Source organism: Halichoeres trimaculatus, unplaced genomic scaffold (assembly GCF_033239565.1).
Source record: "Halichoeres trimaculatus isolate MK-OKI-2021-1 unplaced genomic scaffold, fHalTri1.1 fHalTri1_scaffold_21, whole genome shotgun sequence".
NCBI classification, from domain to species: Eukaryota; Metazoa; Chordata; class Actinopteri; order Labriformes; family Labridae; genus Halichoeres; species Halichoeres trimaculatus.
The window spans coordinates 65,001-85,000 of NW_027437199.1; the positions used below are offsets into that span (position 1 = coordinate 65,001).

The window sequence follows — 20,000 nt, forward strand, 5'->3', positions numbered from 1 at the left end:
AGTAAAAGAGAAATGTGAGGAAAAATATAGAAATATATAAAAGGCTAAGAACCACCGCCAAATAGAGGAAAGGAAAACATCTGTTAAAAAAAAAAAAGATTTTAATTATTAAAACAACAACAACAAAAAGAATTTTAAATCCTGCCCATTTTACTGTCTGAGAAAAAAGTTAAAAATAAAAATAAATCCCCCTCACTGCAGTTTACAGCCTGAAGATTTTCAGATGAACCAAAATTCAGACCCAGACATCAGAAACGTCAGACAGCAGAAGATCAACGCTGTCAGTGGACGAGAGTCTCTGTTTATGGCTCCTCCAGTAAAAAACAATCTGGATCAAACTCAAAGTTCTGTTAGAAAGAGCCGGACCATCAGGTGTGTTTCGTACCTTGTGTCTGCCACGGTAAACGTTGGCTGTGGCCCCCTGACCCAGCAGGTCTGAGATCAGCCACAGGTAGTTTGTGGTGCTCTGCATCCCGACGGCTGCAAGTGAACCTGAACGCACCAGGACAGAGTCGCAGGAAACACTCGTCAGTGACACAGAAAACAGCAAAAACGCAAAACCCCGACACAGACCCACACAGTGAACTGATGAATACTGAGGCAAAGCTTTCTCCTTGTTAAAAATAGCTGGCTGAACATCCTTTCTCACAGATGTGGAAATCAGAAGGAAGTCATTCATTTCTCACGGCTAAAACCTGGATATTATTATTTCATTAAACTTTTGTTGTGAAAATCCCAAATCTTTCTTTAGACACATGGTTCGGTTAACCCGTCTCTGAAAACAAAACCTTTGTTATTGATAAGTGGCCCAGCAAGCTCAATCAGTAATAATTAATAAAAACATTAATAAAACAGAAATAAAAAATAAAGAAATGTTCAACAATATTTAAAAAAATACAATTTATCAATCCCACGTCATGACCATAAATTAAAAAAAAAAAGTTTCTCATTATATATAAGTATTTATCTTGTTTCCTTGAGCGCTTTTCATTTATCAATATGTTTATTGATTATAATTCATCGACGTCGCCTGCCATACATTCATGACGTCATCGCGCAGTCATGATGCAGCGCTGTGTCGGTCGCTGGGAAATTCCCCTTTCAGGCCTCTAACAACAAAAACCAGCTGATGTTCAGGACCGTGACGACGACACTGCAGATTGTACACCTGACTGTTTAATGACGGTGAAGCTGCTCTTTCTAAAGAACATTTCCAACAACATTTCCAACAACATTTCCAACACAGGAAATGTGAATTTAACGTGTAAAACTCCTCAGCTGTTACCGCTGACAGTGAAGGCAGCGGTAACAGATGAGAGGGCAGAAACAGAACAGTCAGCTCTCTAAGCGTCGCCCAGCGCTCAGATTAACGCCACTGAGACTCATTTCCACGTCTTTATTTTCACTTTCTGTGGACATTACGCTGACTGTCACTGACATAGAAACTCAACACGATCCTGTGAAACTGCGTGATGCTGAAAAGCTAACCGTATGATCCTCGGCAGGTTGATAACACAGAGAGCTAACACACCTGACGGTAAAAAGAGCTGGACCTTTATCTATCCTTTAAATTCAATCATTTTGATTTTGTTTATTTCCTCACCCTTCTCTCTGTGGCGTAGTCCTTTCCTTCCGCTGTCTCCAGGTCACGTGGAAAAAACCGACCAATCAGAATGTGGGTCGTGGGAAAGAGGGCGTTAACGCGGGTTACCGTATTTATCATAAGAGAAGCGGCTGATAAGTTTAAGTGATTAATAGCGATTGAAAGAAACAATACAATTAAGATGTAGAACAGAAAATTCGCAGAAGAAATGTTAGGGTGGGGACTTACGCTAACATTAGCTAAAATATTAAACAAGCAATTGATTGCTAATGGCTAAAATACATCACATTAACTTAAAACATAAAAAATTATGACAAAAATTAAAGAATAAAAGCACTAAAACTACCGAGATGTTTCAATAATAAAACATAAATATAAAAAAGAAATAAATAATCAAAGATTAAATTAAATTACTGCGAGGACTCAGATAAAGATAAGTTTTAGAGTTATAAAACCCTACACAAAAGCCAGACTAAACAGATTTTGTAACAATTTTCCCCCTGGGAAGCTCTGGCAGACTTTTTCTCGCGATCGAGTCAAATGTGCGCATTTTTTCCTCGTGGGCGTCATTACGGTAAATGAAGAGGCGGTCTCACACGGTGAATAGAAACCATAGAAACCCACTGTACGTGGGGTGGATAACGCCTACTTATGCAATATTTAAATAACACACACCTCAGCAGAGATTAATCATTCCCTCTCAGGTTTTTGAGGTTTTTCAGAATAAAATCTTGACGCACATCCTGAAACTGTAAAACTTGTGTGGTTGGTCTTTATGGAGCCCTGCGCTGCTGATAATCATCATACTCCTCAGTCCACTGCTCAATCAGCGCACAGACACTCGCTTTAAAAGTTCACTCACTTTATATTAAACAAAAAGAAAAAAATCAGCATTTCATGAGTTACAACAGCTTATGGTGGCAGCTGGATGGGCTGTACAGGTCCATCTGATACTCTGTTTACAGGTAAAGCAGTCATCGTATAAAACCAGACATTTAGTGGAAATTAATCAAACGTGATGAACCAAATGTTGGTCGTCTCCACAAACATCCTCAGAGCACCATGAGAGCAAAACAGATGAAGGATAAATGTCTCACAAACTTCTCATTTTTCTGTCGAACCTCAGAGAGAAAAAAAACTGGAGACCAAAGTGCTTTTTCTTTATAAAAAACAAAAAAACAAAAACAAAGAACGACCTTTTCAATCTTTTTACATTTCTACTTCCTTTAAACCTTTTTCAGCCATGTTCATCACAACCTGTACAGAGCGTCCTCAGAAGACGAAGCTCAGTCTGAATCAGAGACTTTAACACAAAGAGGATTCAACGTTTCAATTTTCCTGTTCAGATAATGTTTTATCCCCTCCAAATGAATCTGAGAGGACTGAGATTAAACCAAATGACCCTGATCAGCACGTTCGGCCAAACAGTCCTTTGCTGTCAGAGAAATGTCAACAAAGAAGTGAAATAAAAGAATAACAGCATCATTTACAGTCAATAAAATAAATTCTGGTTGGTACCTGGCCCATTAAATCTGTTACTCTGTTCTTGGTGTGCTGTTTATTTTTTATCCCATTAACACTTTATGGGTTCACTTTAAATCCTTAGTTTCCTAAAATCCAAAGTTTAATCAGGTCTGTAAAAAATGAGAAACATTTCAAACATCATGGTGTGGTTTGTGTCAAGCATTAGATCAGTTTCTAGTTTCTGTCCTCCATGTTTGAGATCCTGTAGAGGTGATTAATCCCAGCGGACAAACGGGATTAAAGACACAGATCGCTGTGATTATTTTCCCAACACCAGAAAGAGGATGAAAACATAAAACGCAGAAGTCTCGTATTCACCGAGTCGCCTTTTGGACTCCTTAAAAACTAAACCTCTACTTTGTTTGTTCACTTTTTCTTTTACACAACTTTCCTCCAGCTGCACGACAAAACAACGGTTTGTACCAGAAATCAGCTAAAAAAATAAAAGTCGTGTAAAGTGCAGTTAGAGAATGAGAACGTCTCCCAACAAGTTTCAAGAAGATGTGCTTTGTCTTTTTTCTGAAACACACCTGCAGGAGTCAGAGTGATTGTACCACAGGTAGAGCTCGGCCCAGGATGTACGGAGGCAGCAGAGGGCCAAAAAGATGGCCGAGTGGGCTGGTTCAGGATAAACTGCGCTTTTTGCTTGAAATTCTCTTTAAATTGGAAATTTTCTATTTTTATTCTCTGCAAAAACTGAGGCCACAGTATATTTACACTATTAAGCTCCCAGTTACAGTTAGCACGGTGGCTAAAGTTAGCATGGTGGCTAACGCTCACTGATGGGATAATTATGATTCTGCTGGACTATTTTTTAAGGCAGCATTTTTTTTGCACATTTTTGTTTTTTGCAAAGTTTTGGGAATCTTGTGCAGGAAGTTGTTTTGACATGCTAAAGATTATGACCTAAACACCAGGACTGAAACACAGTTAGCTTTAGCAATTAGCATGAGTGAAAAATAGCTGCATTTGTATCTAAAATAATGTCTCCAATCAACAAATTATGCACGGGAAATTCATCTGCACCAGGATTCTGATTTTCCCCGGGGTTATCGCTCTGAACCAGAGTTTTGTGCTTAAAGGCGATGTGGTTCATGCGAATGACTGTTTTTATTTTTTTTAATAATGATGGAAACATTTTACGAGCCAAGACACAAACTTGGGCAGCAGAGCTGATCAGATTATTATTTCTTTTGTTGATGGGATTCTTTGAAATTGTTTTTTGGGAGCAGAACAATAAGAAACGTTTAAAAAGTTACGTTAAAAGCCAAAAGACGAGTTTACGCGCTGAAGAGCCGCACGGAGCGTTGGGATTGTCAGATTGGTGCTGGTGTTGTTTCTCTGTTCAGCGCGACCTCCTGAAGCACGAGCATTTTTATCATGACGACACGGAGATAACACTCTCCTCGACGACGATGAGACGATGCGACTCGAGTTCTTTAAAAAATATATTTCTGGTCGTCACAAGAAGCACAGAGACAAGAATAAAGTCGTTAAAAACAGATGTTTGTTAAAGGCAACAGAACGGATGCTTCGTCTTCGTCCCCTGGTCCCGCTCTTCGTCTGCCTCCACGTGGTAAAAAAAGACTTTTGGCACAACAGTCCTTCAAAGCTCGACTCTACAGACACAAAACACCTGGATATGTTCTTCGATTGACTGATCTGAGATTGTCTCCGTACGTCTGAAGTGATTTTCTGTAGAAAAATATAATGAGGCAATATAAAAAAAGACGGAATGAAAAGTACTGCAAGAATTCAATGGATAGATTTACACTGATTTTCTATATAGCTTATAAATACGTATCTACACAATATGTGGTACAAAAATACTATAGAGCATTTAGTGGGCACTGATTTCCTCTGCGCGTTTTTCCCTCAAAGTCAAAGAAACAGCCAAACAAAAACAGAGATGACGACGTGGAACTGGTCAGGCACAGGTCGTGTTGGTGGAGGAGACGCCGCGTGCTCCTCAGGAGAGAACGGAGATGAAAACAGAGAGGAAAGATGGCGGATGGCGCAGCCTGTGTTCAGCTTTGGGTCGTTTCTCTCCGTGCAGTCGAGCATCGAGCGCTTCGACAACAAAACAACAAAAAGTCAAACACCAGATTTGGTTTAAACTCTCTGAGCATCACGGCCAGGAGGATGTGAGTCATGTCACCTCCAGGTGAGCTGGACCATGGTTTGTACGGAGGCCCTGGAGGGACACACCTAAAAATGACTGGTTTTACCGCCAACGCAGGGCTCGGGGTAAACCGCGCCCAGTGACACACACAACGCCATTTTTTGGAGGGAAAGAAGTCGATTTTAGAGGGTCACATGACCACGCTGTTCAAACTGAGTCTGATGGCGTTTACAGAGCGTGGCGTGAGGATGGACAGGATGTGACATCACACCCAGAGATCTGATTGTCTTTAGATTTTAAGAGAACTGAATTTCTTTGTGTCCCTTCAGGGCCTCCGTAGCTCAGCCTGCAGCTCAGAGCGTTTGGTGCTTGATCGGAAATAAATATGTGCCGTTCAGTTATTGCTTCATGACTCATCACGTGACTCATCACGTGACTCATCACATGACTCATCACATGACTCATCACATGACTCACATCCACACGGGCGCCGTCCTCTCCACCGTGTCGTCACGAGGAGGTGCCCTCCAATCAGAGACCCACACCTCCTCCAGCCACGGCCCATCCAGTTTCCAAGGTTACCACAGACAAGATGGCCGCCGGTCCTGTGGCTGTGGTGGTTTTTTGGCATCAGTTAAGTGAGCGTGCTGACGGTGGCGTGCTGATGGCGTGCTGATGGTGGCGTGCTTCCAGCCTCTTCCTCTCCTGCTTTAAGGCAACTGATATCTGAGACGAGTTCATAAAACCTCTTCTTAGAAAATGTACAAATTTGTGGTAGAAAGCTCTGTGGCGTGGTAAACACTGTAGAAAATATATAAATATGATTTTTCTCTCTAATGTACAAACGCTCTCTGTTTCTCTTTGTCTCCTTTCTCCTCCTGCTCCTCCTGCTCCTCCTGCTCCTCCTCTCCCTCAGTCTCTCCTTCCCATTTTTCACCTCCTATGCACAATTGCTATTTACAGTGAGGGGGCGGAGCTGTGCGGAGGCGGGGTGGGGGTGGTGGGGATCTGGCTCACGAGGAGTCCGTGCAGGGCGACGGCGGCGGCGGGTAGAGGTGGTGGGAGTAGCTGCGTTCGGTGTAAGGCGACGGCGGGCAGCTCTCACAGTTCTCCTCCGCCGACAGGTACTGGCTGCGGGGCGTCGGCGGTGGCGGGAAAGGCTCCGAGTCGTAGTTGAGGTCGCTGGTGTAGCCCTTGGCGGCGGCGCTGGACTTGAGCGGCACCCGGCGTCCCGGCGTGTAGTCGCTGTCACACACATCGGTGCTGCAGGGGGTGGTGGGAGGGGCGAAGTGACGGTACGTGTAGGGCCTGTAACTTAGAGAGAAAACACGCCATCAGAGGACGACACACGCCACGGACGCCAAGAACACACGCCATGAACACACGCCATGAACACACGCCGCGGACACACGCCTGGGACACACGCCATGAACACACGCCATGAACACACGCCATGAACACACGCCATGAACACACGCCATGAACACACGCCATGAACACACGCCATGAACACACGCCATGAATACACACACCACGGACACACACCACGGATACACACTCACTCACACACACACACACAAACACACACACTCACACACACTCACTGACCCACTCACTCACACACTCACACACACACTCACTCACACACACACACTCATACACACACACACAGTCTCACACTCTCACACACTCACACTCACACACACCACGGACACACACCACGGACACACACTCACACACTCACTCACTCACTCACACACACACACACTCAGACTCACACACACACTCACACACTCAGACTCACACACACACACACACACACACACACACTCACTCACATACTCACACACACTCAGACTCACACACACACTCACACACACACACACTGACCCACTCACTCACACACACACACACAAACACACACACTCACACACACTCACTGACCCACTCACTCACACACTCACACACACACTCACTCACACACACACACTCATACACACACACACAGTCTCACACTCTCACACACTCACACTCACACACACCACGGACACACACCACGGACACACACTCACACACTCACTCACTCACTCACACACACACACACTCAGACTCACACACACACTCACACACTCAGACTCACACACACACACACACACACACACACACTCACTCACATACTCACACACACTCAGACTCACACACACACTCACACACACACACACTGACCCACTCACTCACACACACACACACAAACACACACACTCACACACACTCACTGACCCACTCACTCACACACTCACACACACACTCACTCACACACACACACTCATACACACACACACAGTCTCACACTCTCACACACTCACACTCACACACACCACGGACACACACCACGGACACACACTCACACACTCACTCACTCACTCACACACACACACACTCAGACTCACACACACACTCACACACTCAGACTCACACACACACACACACACACTCACTCACACACTCACACACACACACACTCACTCACACACTCACACACACTCAGACTCACACACACACTCACACACACACACACTGACCCACTCACTCACACACACACACACTCACACACACTCAGACTCACACACACACTCACACACTCACACACACACACACTGACCCACACACTCACACACACACACACACACACACACACACACACACTCCTCCTGTACCTGTAGGACCTGTGGGTGGAGGGGCTGTTGGAGGAGTAACCGAACTCCATGGTGTACTGGGAGCGGACCGTGGCTGGTGACGGAGGAGGATTCAGGATCTGAGGAGACAAACACAAACTCCTCAGTCTCTGCTCGTTTGGTTGGAGGCTTCGCTCGGGGAGGGTGGAGCAGACGTCTGGACGGAGGATTAAAAACCAGAGAAACGGACTCTGATCTCTGGAGACTTCAGGACAAACCCACTGTTACGGCCCCAGCTGTTTAGGCTTTGTGTTGTGTGTGTGTTGTGTGTGTGTGTGTGTGTGTGTTTTCCCCTCCTGCTCTTCACCTCCTCAGGTGCAGCCCTGGCCTCCACTGCAGCTCCAGGTGATTGGGCTCACCTGGAGCTGCTTCACAATCAGCAGGAGCAGTATAAGAGCAGGAGGGAGGCCGCAGTCTGGGCCAGTGTGTGTCTTTGACTGCGTGTGTCTACAAAGACTGTGGTGCTGAAAGTGTGGTTCAGCCTTTCCTCAGGTTTTTGGACTTTGTTCATTTATTCTCTGGTTTTCAGGTTTGGCCTCCTTGTTTTGTTGATAAACACTTTCCTTTTACAAATGCTTCAGTTCATCCCTCCTTTTGTCCTGGGGTCATTTTTGTTACTCCCCACTTTCATACCCCCTAACCATCTGTGGGGTCGTAATGCCGACCCTGGACCAAAACCCTCAGGAGGTCAGTGAGAGTCCGCGCTCGGTCTCTGGACGTGTGACTGAAGGAGGAGCAGGAAGTTCACCTTTCTGAATCTTCAGCTGACGCCCGAGGTCAGGTCATCAGGGTCAGACGGCGGGTTCATCGCCCGCTCCTCAGAGGCGTCTAAACCGCTCTGACTCTGACTCATGCTAAACATGTGCTAAACGTGTGTTTAACGTGTGTGTTTCTCACCGGGGGGAAGTACGTCCCCTTGGTGCTGGACGAGCTGCTGGACGACGCTCCCGTCACGTGAGCGCGGTCGTACGGCGGCCCGCTGCTTCCACCCATGATGCTGAGGGAGCCAATCACAGACTTCCCTCTGGACATCCCTGTGGAGACAATCACACACACACACAACCACACACACACACACACACACACACACACACACACACACACACACACACACACACACACACACACGTCAGCATCACTCCCGTTTGGCACACGGTTGATGAGGATGGCGTGGTTTCCCACCTGGCAGCGAGCTGGATAGCGAGCTGGGGTGCGGCACGTATCCCAGCGGCACCGAGGACGGCCCGTGGACCACGAAGTCGTTGGTGACGGTCTCGCCGTCGTCCTTCATCTGAGGACAGAGGACGCGCTGACACACAAAGTACACCGCCCCCACTACGAACAGCGCCATGACCACGCCCACGATGGTGCCGATGGTGGTGTTGGGGGGCTGAGGAGGCTCCTCTGTAGGATCTGAAACCAGAGAAGAAGAAGGGAGGAGTCAGACTGGGAGGGGACCTGACGGGTCAGGGTGGGGGCCTGACGGGTCAGGGTGGGGGCCTGACGGGTCAGGGTGGGGGCCTGACGGGTCAGGGTGGGGGCGGGTCCTGCAGACTCACAGCAGCCCAGCTCGTCGGAGTTGTCGCCACAGTCCATGTTGTGGTCGCACTTCTTGTGTTTCCCGATGCACTGACCGTTGGAGCAGGTGAACTGGTCCGGAGGGCAGCGCACTGAGGGAGAGAGACACACCGTTAACACCTCCTGCTGCTCCTCCTGCTCCTCCTCCTCCTCCTCGCCCTGGTGGCGGGGCTCACCTTCACACTTGTTCTCGTCCGAGCGGTCCTGGCAGTTGACCTCGCCGTTGCAGCGCAGGCTCAGGTCGATGCACTGCCGGCTGTCGCACTGGAACTCGGACTCGGAGCACACGGGACAGTCCTCCTCGTCGCTGCTGTCGTCGCACTCGGGGTAGCCGTCGCAGCGCCACGCCTGGGGGATGCAGTCCACCTCCCCCGACGTGCAGGAGAACTGTTCGGGGGAGCAGGTGGGGGGCTCTGGGGGGAGGGAGGGGGACAGGGTGAGACTGGGATCTGCTCAAAGAGGAGCTGGACTCTGTGGACCAGGTCTCACCTCCACAGGAGAGCTCGTCCTGCAGCAGCACCAGGTGGACCGGGCAGGAGCAGCGCGTCGTCCCGTCGCCTTTCACGATGCAGATGTGGGAGCAGCCGCCGTTGTCCCACGTACACGGGTGTTTACCTGCAGAGAGGGCGGGAACAGGTGAGTCCTGGAGAAGGACGCGGTCTCTGTGGTCCGTCTAAAACTCAGACTCACTGTAGTCCCTCATGTCCAGCTCGTGCACGGCGTGGATGTCGCTCAGGTAAGCGATGCGCGCCTGGATCTTGGTGCGCCCCTCCCTGGTGGTCTTGTCGATGCGTTCGATCATCTGCTGCTGCTTGTCGATCCAGTACAGGTGGTCCCCGAACACGGTCAGACCCACCGGCTGCAGGATGTTTGAGTCGGCGATCACGATCCGATTGGCTCCTGGGTTAAAAAAGCACCGAGGGGGAGAAACAAAAACAAGGTTGTAGGGACAAAAACTTCAGGAGGAGAGGGAACTGAACGGGTGAGAAACTGAGGGGTGAGGCAGGAGGAGGAGCAGGAGGAGGGGCGGGAGGAGGGGACAGGGACACACCCAGGTCAGCAACACGTCAACATGGCAGCTGAAAACACTCAGGTCACAGTCTGCAGCTTCTCACAGGACCATGGATTTCAGGTTTGTTTGAAAAACTTAAAGAGGGGCGTTGTCCTTTTAAAGAGAGGCGTGGTGCTTTTTAAAGAGGGGCTTGGTGCTTTTTAAAGAGGGGCGTGGTGCTTTTTAAAGAGGGGCGTGGTGCTTTTTAAAGAGGGGCGTGGTGATTTTTAAAGAGGGGCGTTGTGCTTTTTAAAGAGGGGCCTGGTGCATTTTAAAGAGGGGCGTGGTGCTTTTTAAAGAGGGGCGTGGTGCTTTTTAAAGAGGGTAACACATTCAGGTTGAAGTCTTTAAAGAGGAGGTTTTTTACTTTTTTAAAGGAGGACATGAAGCAGCTTGTAAAACCTGGAAGTGGTCTCTCTGAGTCCTTAAAGACAGGATCAGGTGCTTTTTACAGAGGGAGGACTTTTCTGTCTGTCCGGTGCCGCCGTAGCAGCTTTAAATGATTTACGGTTAAAACAAAAAAGTTTTTCTCTCTGGTGCTTTAGAAAAACCCTTTTCAGCCTCGGTCTGATCCGCTCGGTCTGACCCGCTTGGTCTGACCCGCTCGGTCTGACCCGCTCGGTCTGACCCGCTCGGTCTGAACCCCTCGGTCTGACCCGCTCGGTCTGACCCGCTCGGTCTGAACCGCTCGGTCTGAACCGCTCGGTTTGACCCGCTCGGTCTGAACTGCTGTAGCGCCCCCCTGAGGTCTGCTGGGGGCGGAGCGATGTGTGACCTTGGTGTTTGAGGCCGTCCCTCTGTATCGTAGAGCGTTTTGGTCTTTCTGTGATGACTCATTACGATGTTTTTGTTGGGGCCTGTTTTCATTAAGGGTTTCTGCGACATGCTGACACAGCGACCTGAAAATCTGCACATGCTCAGTCCGAATATCTGGAAACATGTTTGAAACGTCTGAAAGCAGAACACCTCCTCTTTAAATTAATCACTGAACAACTTTTACAAAAGAAGCTGAACTACTAATAACCAGAACCAGGAACTATCTGACCCCAGGTACCAGGGGAAATAAATCCTTTCTGATATTTCCAGATATAATCAGATGCTCATGTTCGTAAACTGTCCCACAGCTCTGAGCTTATAATAATAAATAACATAATAAAGTATTTATAAACACACACTTACATCTTTATCCCAGAGAAATCGGCTCGAGTTTCTAGTTTCTTTAAACAAACGTTAAGAGTTACAGGGAGAACCTTTACGGCACTAAAGTTCTGTCTGGACCTGAACCCGGTCGAGGTAAAAACCATAAAGACCATCGCCTGCTCAGAGCTGATGGTAAATGTTTCAGACTCAGAGAAAAAACAGAAAACTCTGGATGCTAACAGAAGAAAAACAAAATCCAGATCTACAGTCGGTGATCTGCTCTCAGTGAGTCAGGTGTTGTTAGACTACTTGGCCAGACGGGGGCGCCAGCAGCCTCTGCATTTTGAACTCAGCCATCCACCACAGACGGTCTGTTCAGGGTTTTCCTGCTCAGAAGGATCCAGCTCCTCAGTCCTGAGGGTCTGAAGGACCAGCACGCCCCACTTTAGGGACTCTGCTCTGTTCATAGTACAGGATCTCAGAGACCAGGACTCAGGGTGACCCGGCCCGACTCACAGATGGTTTACATTCCTGTCGGCCTGCGTGGGGCTCCGGAGAATCACAGGAATGTGCTGAGCTCCAGGCCCGCAGCCAAGGCCAACTTTCAAGGAAAAAAAGGATCCTTGAAGAGGAGTCCAGAAAAAAAAGGATCCTAAAGAAAAGTCCAGAAAAAAAAGGATCCTAAAGAGGGGTCCAGAAAAAAGGATCCTTAAGAGGAGTCCAGAAAAAAGGATCCTAAAGAGGAGTCCAGAAAAAAGGATCCTAAAGAGGAGTCCAGAAAAAAAAGGATCCTAAAGAGGAGTCTGGAGTCTGCTGTTTACACGTTCACTCACTATTACCACACACACACTGACACACACTGACACACACACACACACACACACACACACATACACACACACACACACACACACACACACACACACACACACACACACAGACACACGGACACACACACACACACACACACACACACACACACACACACACACACACACACACACACACACACACACACACACACAGTATGGTCACATGACTCAGATGAAGTTTTCTGGCGTTCCACTAATGGGGTCTTTAGAAGTCTGAAACTGGATCCAGGCTCTGTCTCCACGGTAACGCCTCCATGGGACCCAGACAGGAGGAGGCGCTGTGAGCGCCCCCTGCAGTTTGAGCACAGAGCTGGGACTGAGGCCAAAGAGCGTACATGAGCAGGAACAAGCAGGAGCCCTCAGCCCCCCCAGGTCCAGGACCACCCAGGGCCTGGTCTTAACCCGCCCCCTCACACTCACCTGACAGGTCGCTGCTCTCGATGCGTCTCAGGTCCGAGTCCACCCAAAACAGCTTCCCCACCTCGTTATCGATGGCCAGAGCCACGGGTTTCCCCAGGTTACTGAAGAACAGGACCTCGCGCTCCGTGCCGTCCAGCGCCGCCCGCTCGATCTTTGGCGAGCGCTCCAGGAGATTGGTGAAGTACATGTACCTGCAAGACAGCGCAGAGGGAGACACCGTCCTCAGAGGGAGACACTTTCCTCAGAGGGAGACACTTTCCTCAGAGGGAGACACCTTCCTCAGAGGGAGACGCTTTCCTCAGAGGGAGACACCGTCCTCAGAGGGAGACACTTTCCTCAGAGGGAGACACCTTCCTCAGAGGGAGACACCGTCCTCAGAGGGAGACGCCTTCCTCAGAGGGAGACACTTTCCTCAGAGGGAGACACCGTCCTCAGAGGGAGACGCCTTCCTCAGAGGGAGACACTTTCCGCAGAGGGAGACACTTTCCTCAGAGGGAGACACCGTCCTCAGAGGGAGACGCCTTCCTCAGAGGGAGACACTTTCCTCAGAGGGAGACACCGTCCTCAGAGGGAGACACCTTCCTCAGAGGGAGACACTTTCCTCAGAGGGAGACACCGTCCTCAGAGGGAGACACTTTCCTCAGAGGGAGACACTTTCCTCAGAGGGAGACACTTTCCTCAGAGGGAGACACTTTCCTCAGAGGGAGACACTTTCCTCAGAGGGAGACACTTTTCTCAGAGGGAGACACTTTCCTCAGAGGGAGACACTTTCCTCAGAGGGAGACACCTTCCTCAGAGGGAGACACTTTCCTCAGAGGGAGATCTCTGTGTGGAGCTGATGAGCAGTCACTGCACCAAATGAGTGACGTGCACCAAATGAGTGACGTGCACCAAACGAGTGACGTGCACCAAACGAGCGACGTGCACCAAACGAGCGACGTGCACCAAACGAGCGACGTGCAGCAAATGACAGCGAGAGCCGATGACTGCCTGGCGATGGGTGACCCCTCGTTAACGCCTGTTGGTCAGAGACACACCTGAGAGCAGCTTCCAGACACCTCTGCTCACACCTGGAGCATGAAGAATATTCTAGCATCTGAATCAAGGACCAGATCTGGCTCAGACTGGACCCTGATGGCAGGCTCCCAAACCAACCAGCAGGGGGCAGAATAAAGGCTGGAGATGAAGAGACTGGATTGCTGCATCTCTGTTCATGTGTTGGTGAGTTAAAGCATCCTGCTCTATGACCGACCCCGTCTTCAGATCTAATCCAGATAATCTCACACGATAACGATAACGAGCAGAATCACTTTTCCTATTTTTATTCCAAACTTTACTTTAAAACTGACTGATTTCACCGACTGGTGATGGTGGCGTCCTGACGAGGCCGACCACACAGAAAGCCTCTGAAGCAACATACCAGGACGGAGCCTGAGAGGAACTACCAATCCCAGGGTGCATTTCAGGGAGACGTCCAATCACTGAGCTTCAAATTTCGCTAAAGACTTCCTCTTTAATTCCCTCGAGCGATTTCGTTTGTGCTCCCAACACGTGACCATCTCTTTTCTATGAATCAAACTGCTGATCATGTGACCGCACTGACCCTCTCTCCGGGTTGACCACGATGGCTCTGGGTTTGTCGTGCTCCCCTCTCAGCACCACGCCGACCCTGCTCCCGTCCGTGCGCGTCACGTTGATGACGTTGGTGACCTCGCTGGTCCAGTAGATGAAGCGGCTGTAGATGTCGATGCTCAGGTCGTACAGTTGCAGGCCCTGGCTGGCTCCGCCCATCGAGCTCGACACCACCGTCATGCTCTGCGGGGATGGAAGACGTCAGTCAGGGCTTTAATTTAGAAACTTCCAGAGCAGGGAGCCGGTCTGTAGTGTCCTCACCTGGTTGCCGTCCTCCTGCGCTCGGCGGATGACGTTCTGCTTGGAGTCGATCCAGTACAGGTGTTTGTCCAGCGGGTCGTAGTCGATGGCGCGGACGTTCCTCAGGCTGTGGATGGGCAGGATGATGTCCGGGCTCTGCTGCTCGTCGATCACCATCCGATTGATCGCCGTCTTCTGACTGAAGAGGAGGAAGGAGGTCGGGGCTGCGAGGAAAAGGAGAACACGTTAAAGCACGTCACGTTGGGACGGTACAGGATCAGGATGGTACAGGGTCAGGACGGTACGGGATCAGGAGGGTACGGGATCAGGACGGTACGGGATCAGGGCGGTACGGGATCAGGACTGAGGGGTCAGGACGGTACGGGGTCAGGACGGATCATGATCAGGACGGTACAGGGTCAGGAGGGTATGGGATCAGGACCGTACGGGATCAGGAGGGTACGGGATCAGGACGGTACGGGGTCAGGATGGTACAGGATCAGGACTGAGGGGTCAGGACTGAGGGGTCAGGACGGTACGGGGTCAGGATGGTACGGGATCAGGAGGGTACGGGATCAGGACGGTACGGGATCAGGACTGAGGGGTCAGGACTGAGGGGTCAGGATGGTACGGGGTCAGGACGGTACGGGGTCAGGACTGAGGGGTCAGGATGGTACGGGATCAGGATGGTAAGGGGTCAGGACGGTACGGGATCAGGATGGTACGGGATCAGGACGGTACGGGATCAGGACGGTACGGGATCAGGATGGTAAGGGGTCAGGACGGTACGGGATCAGGATGGTACGGGATCAGGATGGTACGGGATCAGGACGGTACAGGATCAGGAGGGTACGAGATCAGGACTGAGGGGTCAGGACGGTACAGGGTCAGGATGGTACGGGGTCAGGACGGTACGGGGTCAGGACGGTACAGGATCAGGACAGTACGGGATCAGGAGGGTACGGGATCAGGACGGTACGGGATCAGGACGGTACGGGATCAGGAGGGTACGGGATCAGGACGGTACGGGATCAGGACGGTACGGGATCAGGACGGTACGGGGTCAGGACAGTACAGGATCAGGATGGTACGGGATCAGGACGGTACAGGATCAGGACTGAGGGGTCAGGACTGAGGGGTCAGGACGGTACGGGGTCAGGATGGTACGGGGTCAGGATGGTACGGGGTCAGGACGGTACGGGATCAGGACAGTACGGGATCAGGACGGTACAGGATCAGGACAATACGGGATCAGGACAGTACGGGATCAGGACGGTACAGGATCAGGACAATACGGGATCAGGACAGTACGGGATCAGGATGGTACGGGGTCAGGACGGTACGGGATCAGGACTGAGGGGTCAGGACTGAGGGGTCAGGACTGAGGGGTCAGGACTGAGGGGTCAGGACGGTACGGGGTCAGGACTGAGGGGTCAGGACTGAGGGGTCAGGACTGAGGGGTCAGGACGGTAAGGGATCAGGACTGAGGGGTCAGGACTGAGGGGTCAGGACTGAGGGGTCAGGACGGTAAGGGATCAGGACTGAGGGGTCAGGACTGAGGGGTCAGGACTGAGGGGTCAGGACTGAGGGGTCAGGACTGAGGGGTCAGGACGGTACGGGATCAGGACTGAGGGATCAGGACTGAGGGGTCAGGACTGAGGGGTCAGGACTGAGGGGTCAGGACTGAGGGGAGGAAATAAGACGTCAGAGGAGCAGATCGTTTCTCACCGCTGCACGTCTTGTTGTCGTAGTTGAGGGAAAAGTGGGCGGGGCATCCACACACGAAGCTGCTGACGGGAACGGCGAGGCAGAGGTGGGAGCAGTGGCCGTTGGTGGAGGCGCAGGCGTTCCAGCCGCCCTGACGCGACGAGTGGAACACCAGGATGTCCATGACGTAGTCCAGGTGGCCCTGGATCAGCGTCCGGTTCTGCCCGCTGGTCTTGTTGGCGCGCTCGATGCTGCGCTGGCTCCAGTCCGTCCAGTAGATGTAGTCCTGATACTGGGTGAGGCCGAACGGGTGAGGCAGGTCGTCAGCTATCACCTCCCGGTCCAGACCTGGAGGAGGAAAAGGGTCAAACCGTTTCTGAGAGGTCTTCTGGATGAAAGGGAAACGTTAGGAGGAAGCAGACCCCGGGGGAGGAGTCTGTCCCTGGTCTCCTCACCCAGCATGTTGGACGACTCGATCAGAGTCGTGTCCAGGTCGGTCCAGTACAGACGTCTCTCTGCGTAGTCGATGGTCAGCCCGTTAGCTCGGCCCACGTCGGCCACCAGCGTGATCCTCCCCGTCCCGTCCATGGCCGCTCGGTCGATCTTGGGCTTGCCGCCCCACTCGGTCCAGTACATGTACCTGAAACATCAAACAGAGGGAGTCAGGGTCAGGAAGTGGACCTCTCTGATCCGGGTCGTCTTCTGTGGTTTCTCTGAATCCTCACCCCTCAGCTGGATCCAGAGCCAGAGCTCGAGGACTGTCCAGGTCCTTCCACACCAGGACCTGGCGATGCTGCCCGTCCAGTTTGGCCACCTCGATGCGGTTGGTCCCCGTGTCGGCCCAGTACAGGTTCTTCCCCAACCAGTCCACCGCCATCCCCTCAGGGTAGTCCAGACCAAACTCCACCACGTGCTCCAGAGCGCTGCCATTCATGAAGGCCCGGCTGATGGTCTGCAGGGGGGGCGGGAAGACAAGGTTCAAGGGTCAGATCCACAAAGGATCAGATCCACAAAGGATCAGATCCACAAGGGATCAGATCCACAAAGGATCAGATCCACAAAGGGTCAGATCCACAAAGGATCAGATCCACAAAGGGTCAGATCACAGAAGGAAAACCCAACATCAGAAAAACAGAACAACAAACAAATGAGGAGAGGAGAGGAGGAGACAACAACAAGGAGAGGAGAGGAGGAGACAACAACAAGGAGAGGAGAGGAGGAGACAACAACAAGGAGAGGAGAGGAGGAGACAACAACAAGGAGAGGAGAGGAGGAGACAACAACAAGGAGAGGAGAGAAGGAGACAACAACAAGGTTAGGAAAGGAGGAGACAGGAGAGGAGAGGAGGAGGTGAAGAAAACACGGACAGGTGGAGGAGGAGAAAACAACATGGGGAGCAGCCAGCAGCGGGGGAGTTGCGTGTGGCTCCTCCTCCTTCTCCTCCTCCTCCTCCTCACCTTCAGCGTGATGTCTGTCCAGTAGATCCTGTTGTCGGTGACGTCGAAGTCGAGCGCTGACGCCTCCTTGACGCCGGTCAGCGGGATGGCCACGTTGTTGTTGTTGGTTTCCAGGGAGATGCGTCGGATGTCGGTGTGGCGGGAGAAGAGGAGGAAGGCTTCGGGGACGATGCACGTCCTCATGTCTGCGATGAGTTCGAGGCCAATGGGACATCCGCACTGCACGCCCTGCGGCTTGTAGAGGCAGAGGTGGCTGCAGCCGCCGTTACTCTCCGCACACGGGTTTGTACCTGAGTGACGGGGACAGGAAGTGAGGCACGGCCCAGATTTCTCTGTGGGGTCTTCAGGAGTCTGGACTCACCTGTGGCGCGGTGCACGTATGTGGCTTTGAGTCCCATGAGGTCTGGCAGCTGGTCGATGATGAACTCTCGCTCTGCGGTGCGTTTGTGGACGCGCTCGATGCTGCGGCGCTGCCAGTCCGTCCAGTAGATGAAGTCCCCCAGCAGAGTGAAGCCGAAGATGTGAGGAAGTTTGTCCTCCACCAGCACCCGTCGCCCCGTCCCGTCCATGTTCATCACCTGGAAGAGGACACACACGGGGTTACACAGGGAGGAATCCAGGGGCCTCTGCAGGATGGGTTTTAACAGAAGCTTGAAAAATCTGCGCTAGGCAGAAATTAAACCAGAGAAAAATCTGAACAGTCTGTTTTTCAGGAACGAGCGTTTGTTTCCTGGTCTGACACCAACCTCATGGTCTCCACCTTAAACGGGGGCTCACAGAAAGACCCCATCCTCTCTGAAGAGGACCACTTCAGTCCCTTTAACCAGGACACCGCTCTTTAATAACAGGAGCAGGAATATTTCTGCTCCTTGAGCTCATGTTGTAGCCTTTAGCTCATTTTTTAGCCTTTAGCTCATGTTGTAGCCTTTAGCTCATGTTGTAGCCTTTAGCTCATTTTTTAGCCTTTAGCTCATTTTTTAGCCTTTAGCTCATGTTTTAGCCTTCAGCTCATGTTTTAGGCTTTAGCTCATTTTTTAGCCTTTAGCTCATGTCTTGGCATTTAGCCTGTGTGTTAGCCTTTAGCTTGTGCTCTATTTCTCTCCTGTCTCTCTTTCTTCTGCTCTTCTGTCCTTTTTCTGTCTGACAGTTAGGCTCCAGTGTCCACCATCACTACAACATTAATCACAGAAATCGTTTTCATCAGAGAAAAACTCAGATCTTTCCACCAAACTCCATCTGATTTTTCTTTTACCAATTCATCTCATTCTTAAATTTCTTTCCTGTCGGTGTTGAAGTGTCTCGACCTGTAACTTGGCGAACCCTGTGATGGGTCGCGTTGCGTTGGGCTGACGGCTAACGATGGTTAGCAGCTCTGACAGAAACACTGAGCTCAAACTGGTGGACAGAAAAAAACAGAGTGAAACGTGAGAGCAAACAATCCTGAAACTAAATCTCATAAAAACCTCAAACACACAGAAAGCCCCATGAGCCGAGTCAACCCAGGATACAGATCCACTTTAAATATTCACAAACATTAAACACTCTCAAACGGCCTCTTTTCCCATCATACCCGGCGGCTGGACAGATGGGGGCTGGGCACACATTGTGTTTCTCTCTACTGAGCGTGCTCAGAGGAGCTCAGGCGACCTGGCAGCACATCGCAGCGGCGCTAATTAGAAGCAACAGCCGGAGCAAACAAACAGCGGCAGCATATGGCCGCCACATTTCCTCCTCTTCCTCTTCTTCTTCTCCGCTCAAACTTTGACATCTCACTTCCTCCCAGAAGCTCACGGGTTTTTCTAAACCCAGAACTGAGACAGCTCAGGACGCGCGCCACAAAACCTGGAACCGAGTTTAAACAGCGAGACGAGCACGAGGGAAAAACTGTGAAGCTGACTACAAAGTTCTGCTGCACAAAG

The 20,000-nt window shown here is 50.8% G+C and overlaps 2 protein-coding genes across 4 annotated transcripts in view; both read right to left on the reverse strand.

The window, feature by feature from the left end:
• tbk1 (TANK-binding kinase 1) overlaps positions 1-1,677 on the reverse strand; it is a 13,085-nt gene extending 11,408 nt beyond the window's left edge. Inside the window, exons 1-2 of one of the 2 annotated variants that reach the window (XM_074698448.1) lie at positions 1,604-1,677; positions 386-492 (exon numbers count right to left, since the gene is read on the reverse strand). In XM_074698448.1, coding sequence (XP_074554549.1) covers positions 386-472 — 87 coding nt within the window. In that variant the 5' untranslated portion in view covers positions 473-492; positions 1,604-1,677. Of the gene's footprint in view, positions 1-385; positions 493-1,531; positions 1,555-1,603 lie in introns of those variants that run through there. The other variant, XM_074698450.1, reaches the window with a different exon arrangement.
• Positions 1,678-4,327: 2,650 nt separating this feature from the next.
• lrp6 (low density lipoprotein receptor-related protein 6) overlaps positions 4,328-20,000 on the reverse strand; it is a 39,847-nt gene continuing 24,174 nt past the window's right edge. The window contains exons 8-23 of one of the 2 annotated variants that reach the window (XM_074697869.1): positions 18,443-18,659; positions 18,082-18,371; positions 17,350-17,576; positions 17,080-17,264; positions 16,646-16,972; positions 14,939-15,141; positions 14,649-14,860; positions 13,046-13,236; positions 10,253-10,462; positions 10,052-10,177; positions 9,739-9,975; positions 9,544-9,654; positions 9,167-9,397; positions 8,882-9,018; positions 7,967-8,064; positions 4,328-6,557 (exon numbers count right to left, since the gene is read on the reverse strand). In XM_074697869.1, coding sequence (XP_074553970.1) covers positions 6,263-6,557; positions 7,967-8,064; positions 8,882-9,018; positions 9,167-9,397; positions 9,544-9,654; positions 9,739-9,975; positions 10,052-10,177; positions 10,253-10,462; positions 13,046-13,236; positions 14,649-14,860; positions 14,939-15,141; positions 16,646-16,972; positions 17,080-17,264; positions 17,350-17,576; positions 18,082-18,371; positions 18,443-18,659 — 3,297 coding nt within the window. In that variant the 3' untranslated portion in view covers positions 4,328-6,262. Of the gene's footprint in view, positions 6,564-7,966; positions 8,065-8,881; positions 9,019-9,166; positions 9,398-9,543; positions 9,655-9,738; positions 9,976-10,051; positions 10,178-10,252; positions 10,463-13,045; positions 13,237-14,648; positions 14,861-14,938; positions 15,142-16,645; positions 16,973-17,079; positions 17,265-17,349; positions 17,577-18,081; positions 18,372-18,442; positions 18,660-20,000 lie in introns of both variants that reach the window. The other variant, XM_074697868.1, reaches the window with a different exon arrangement.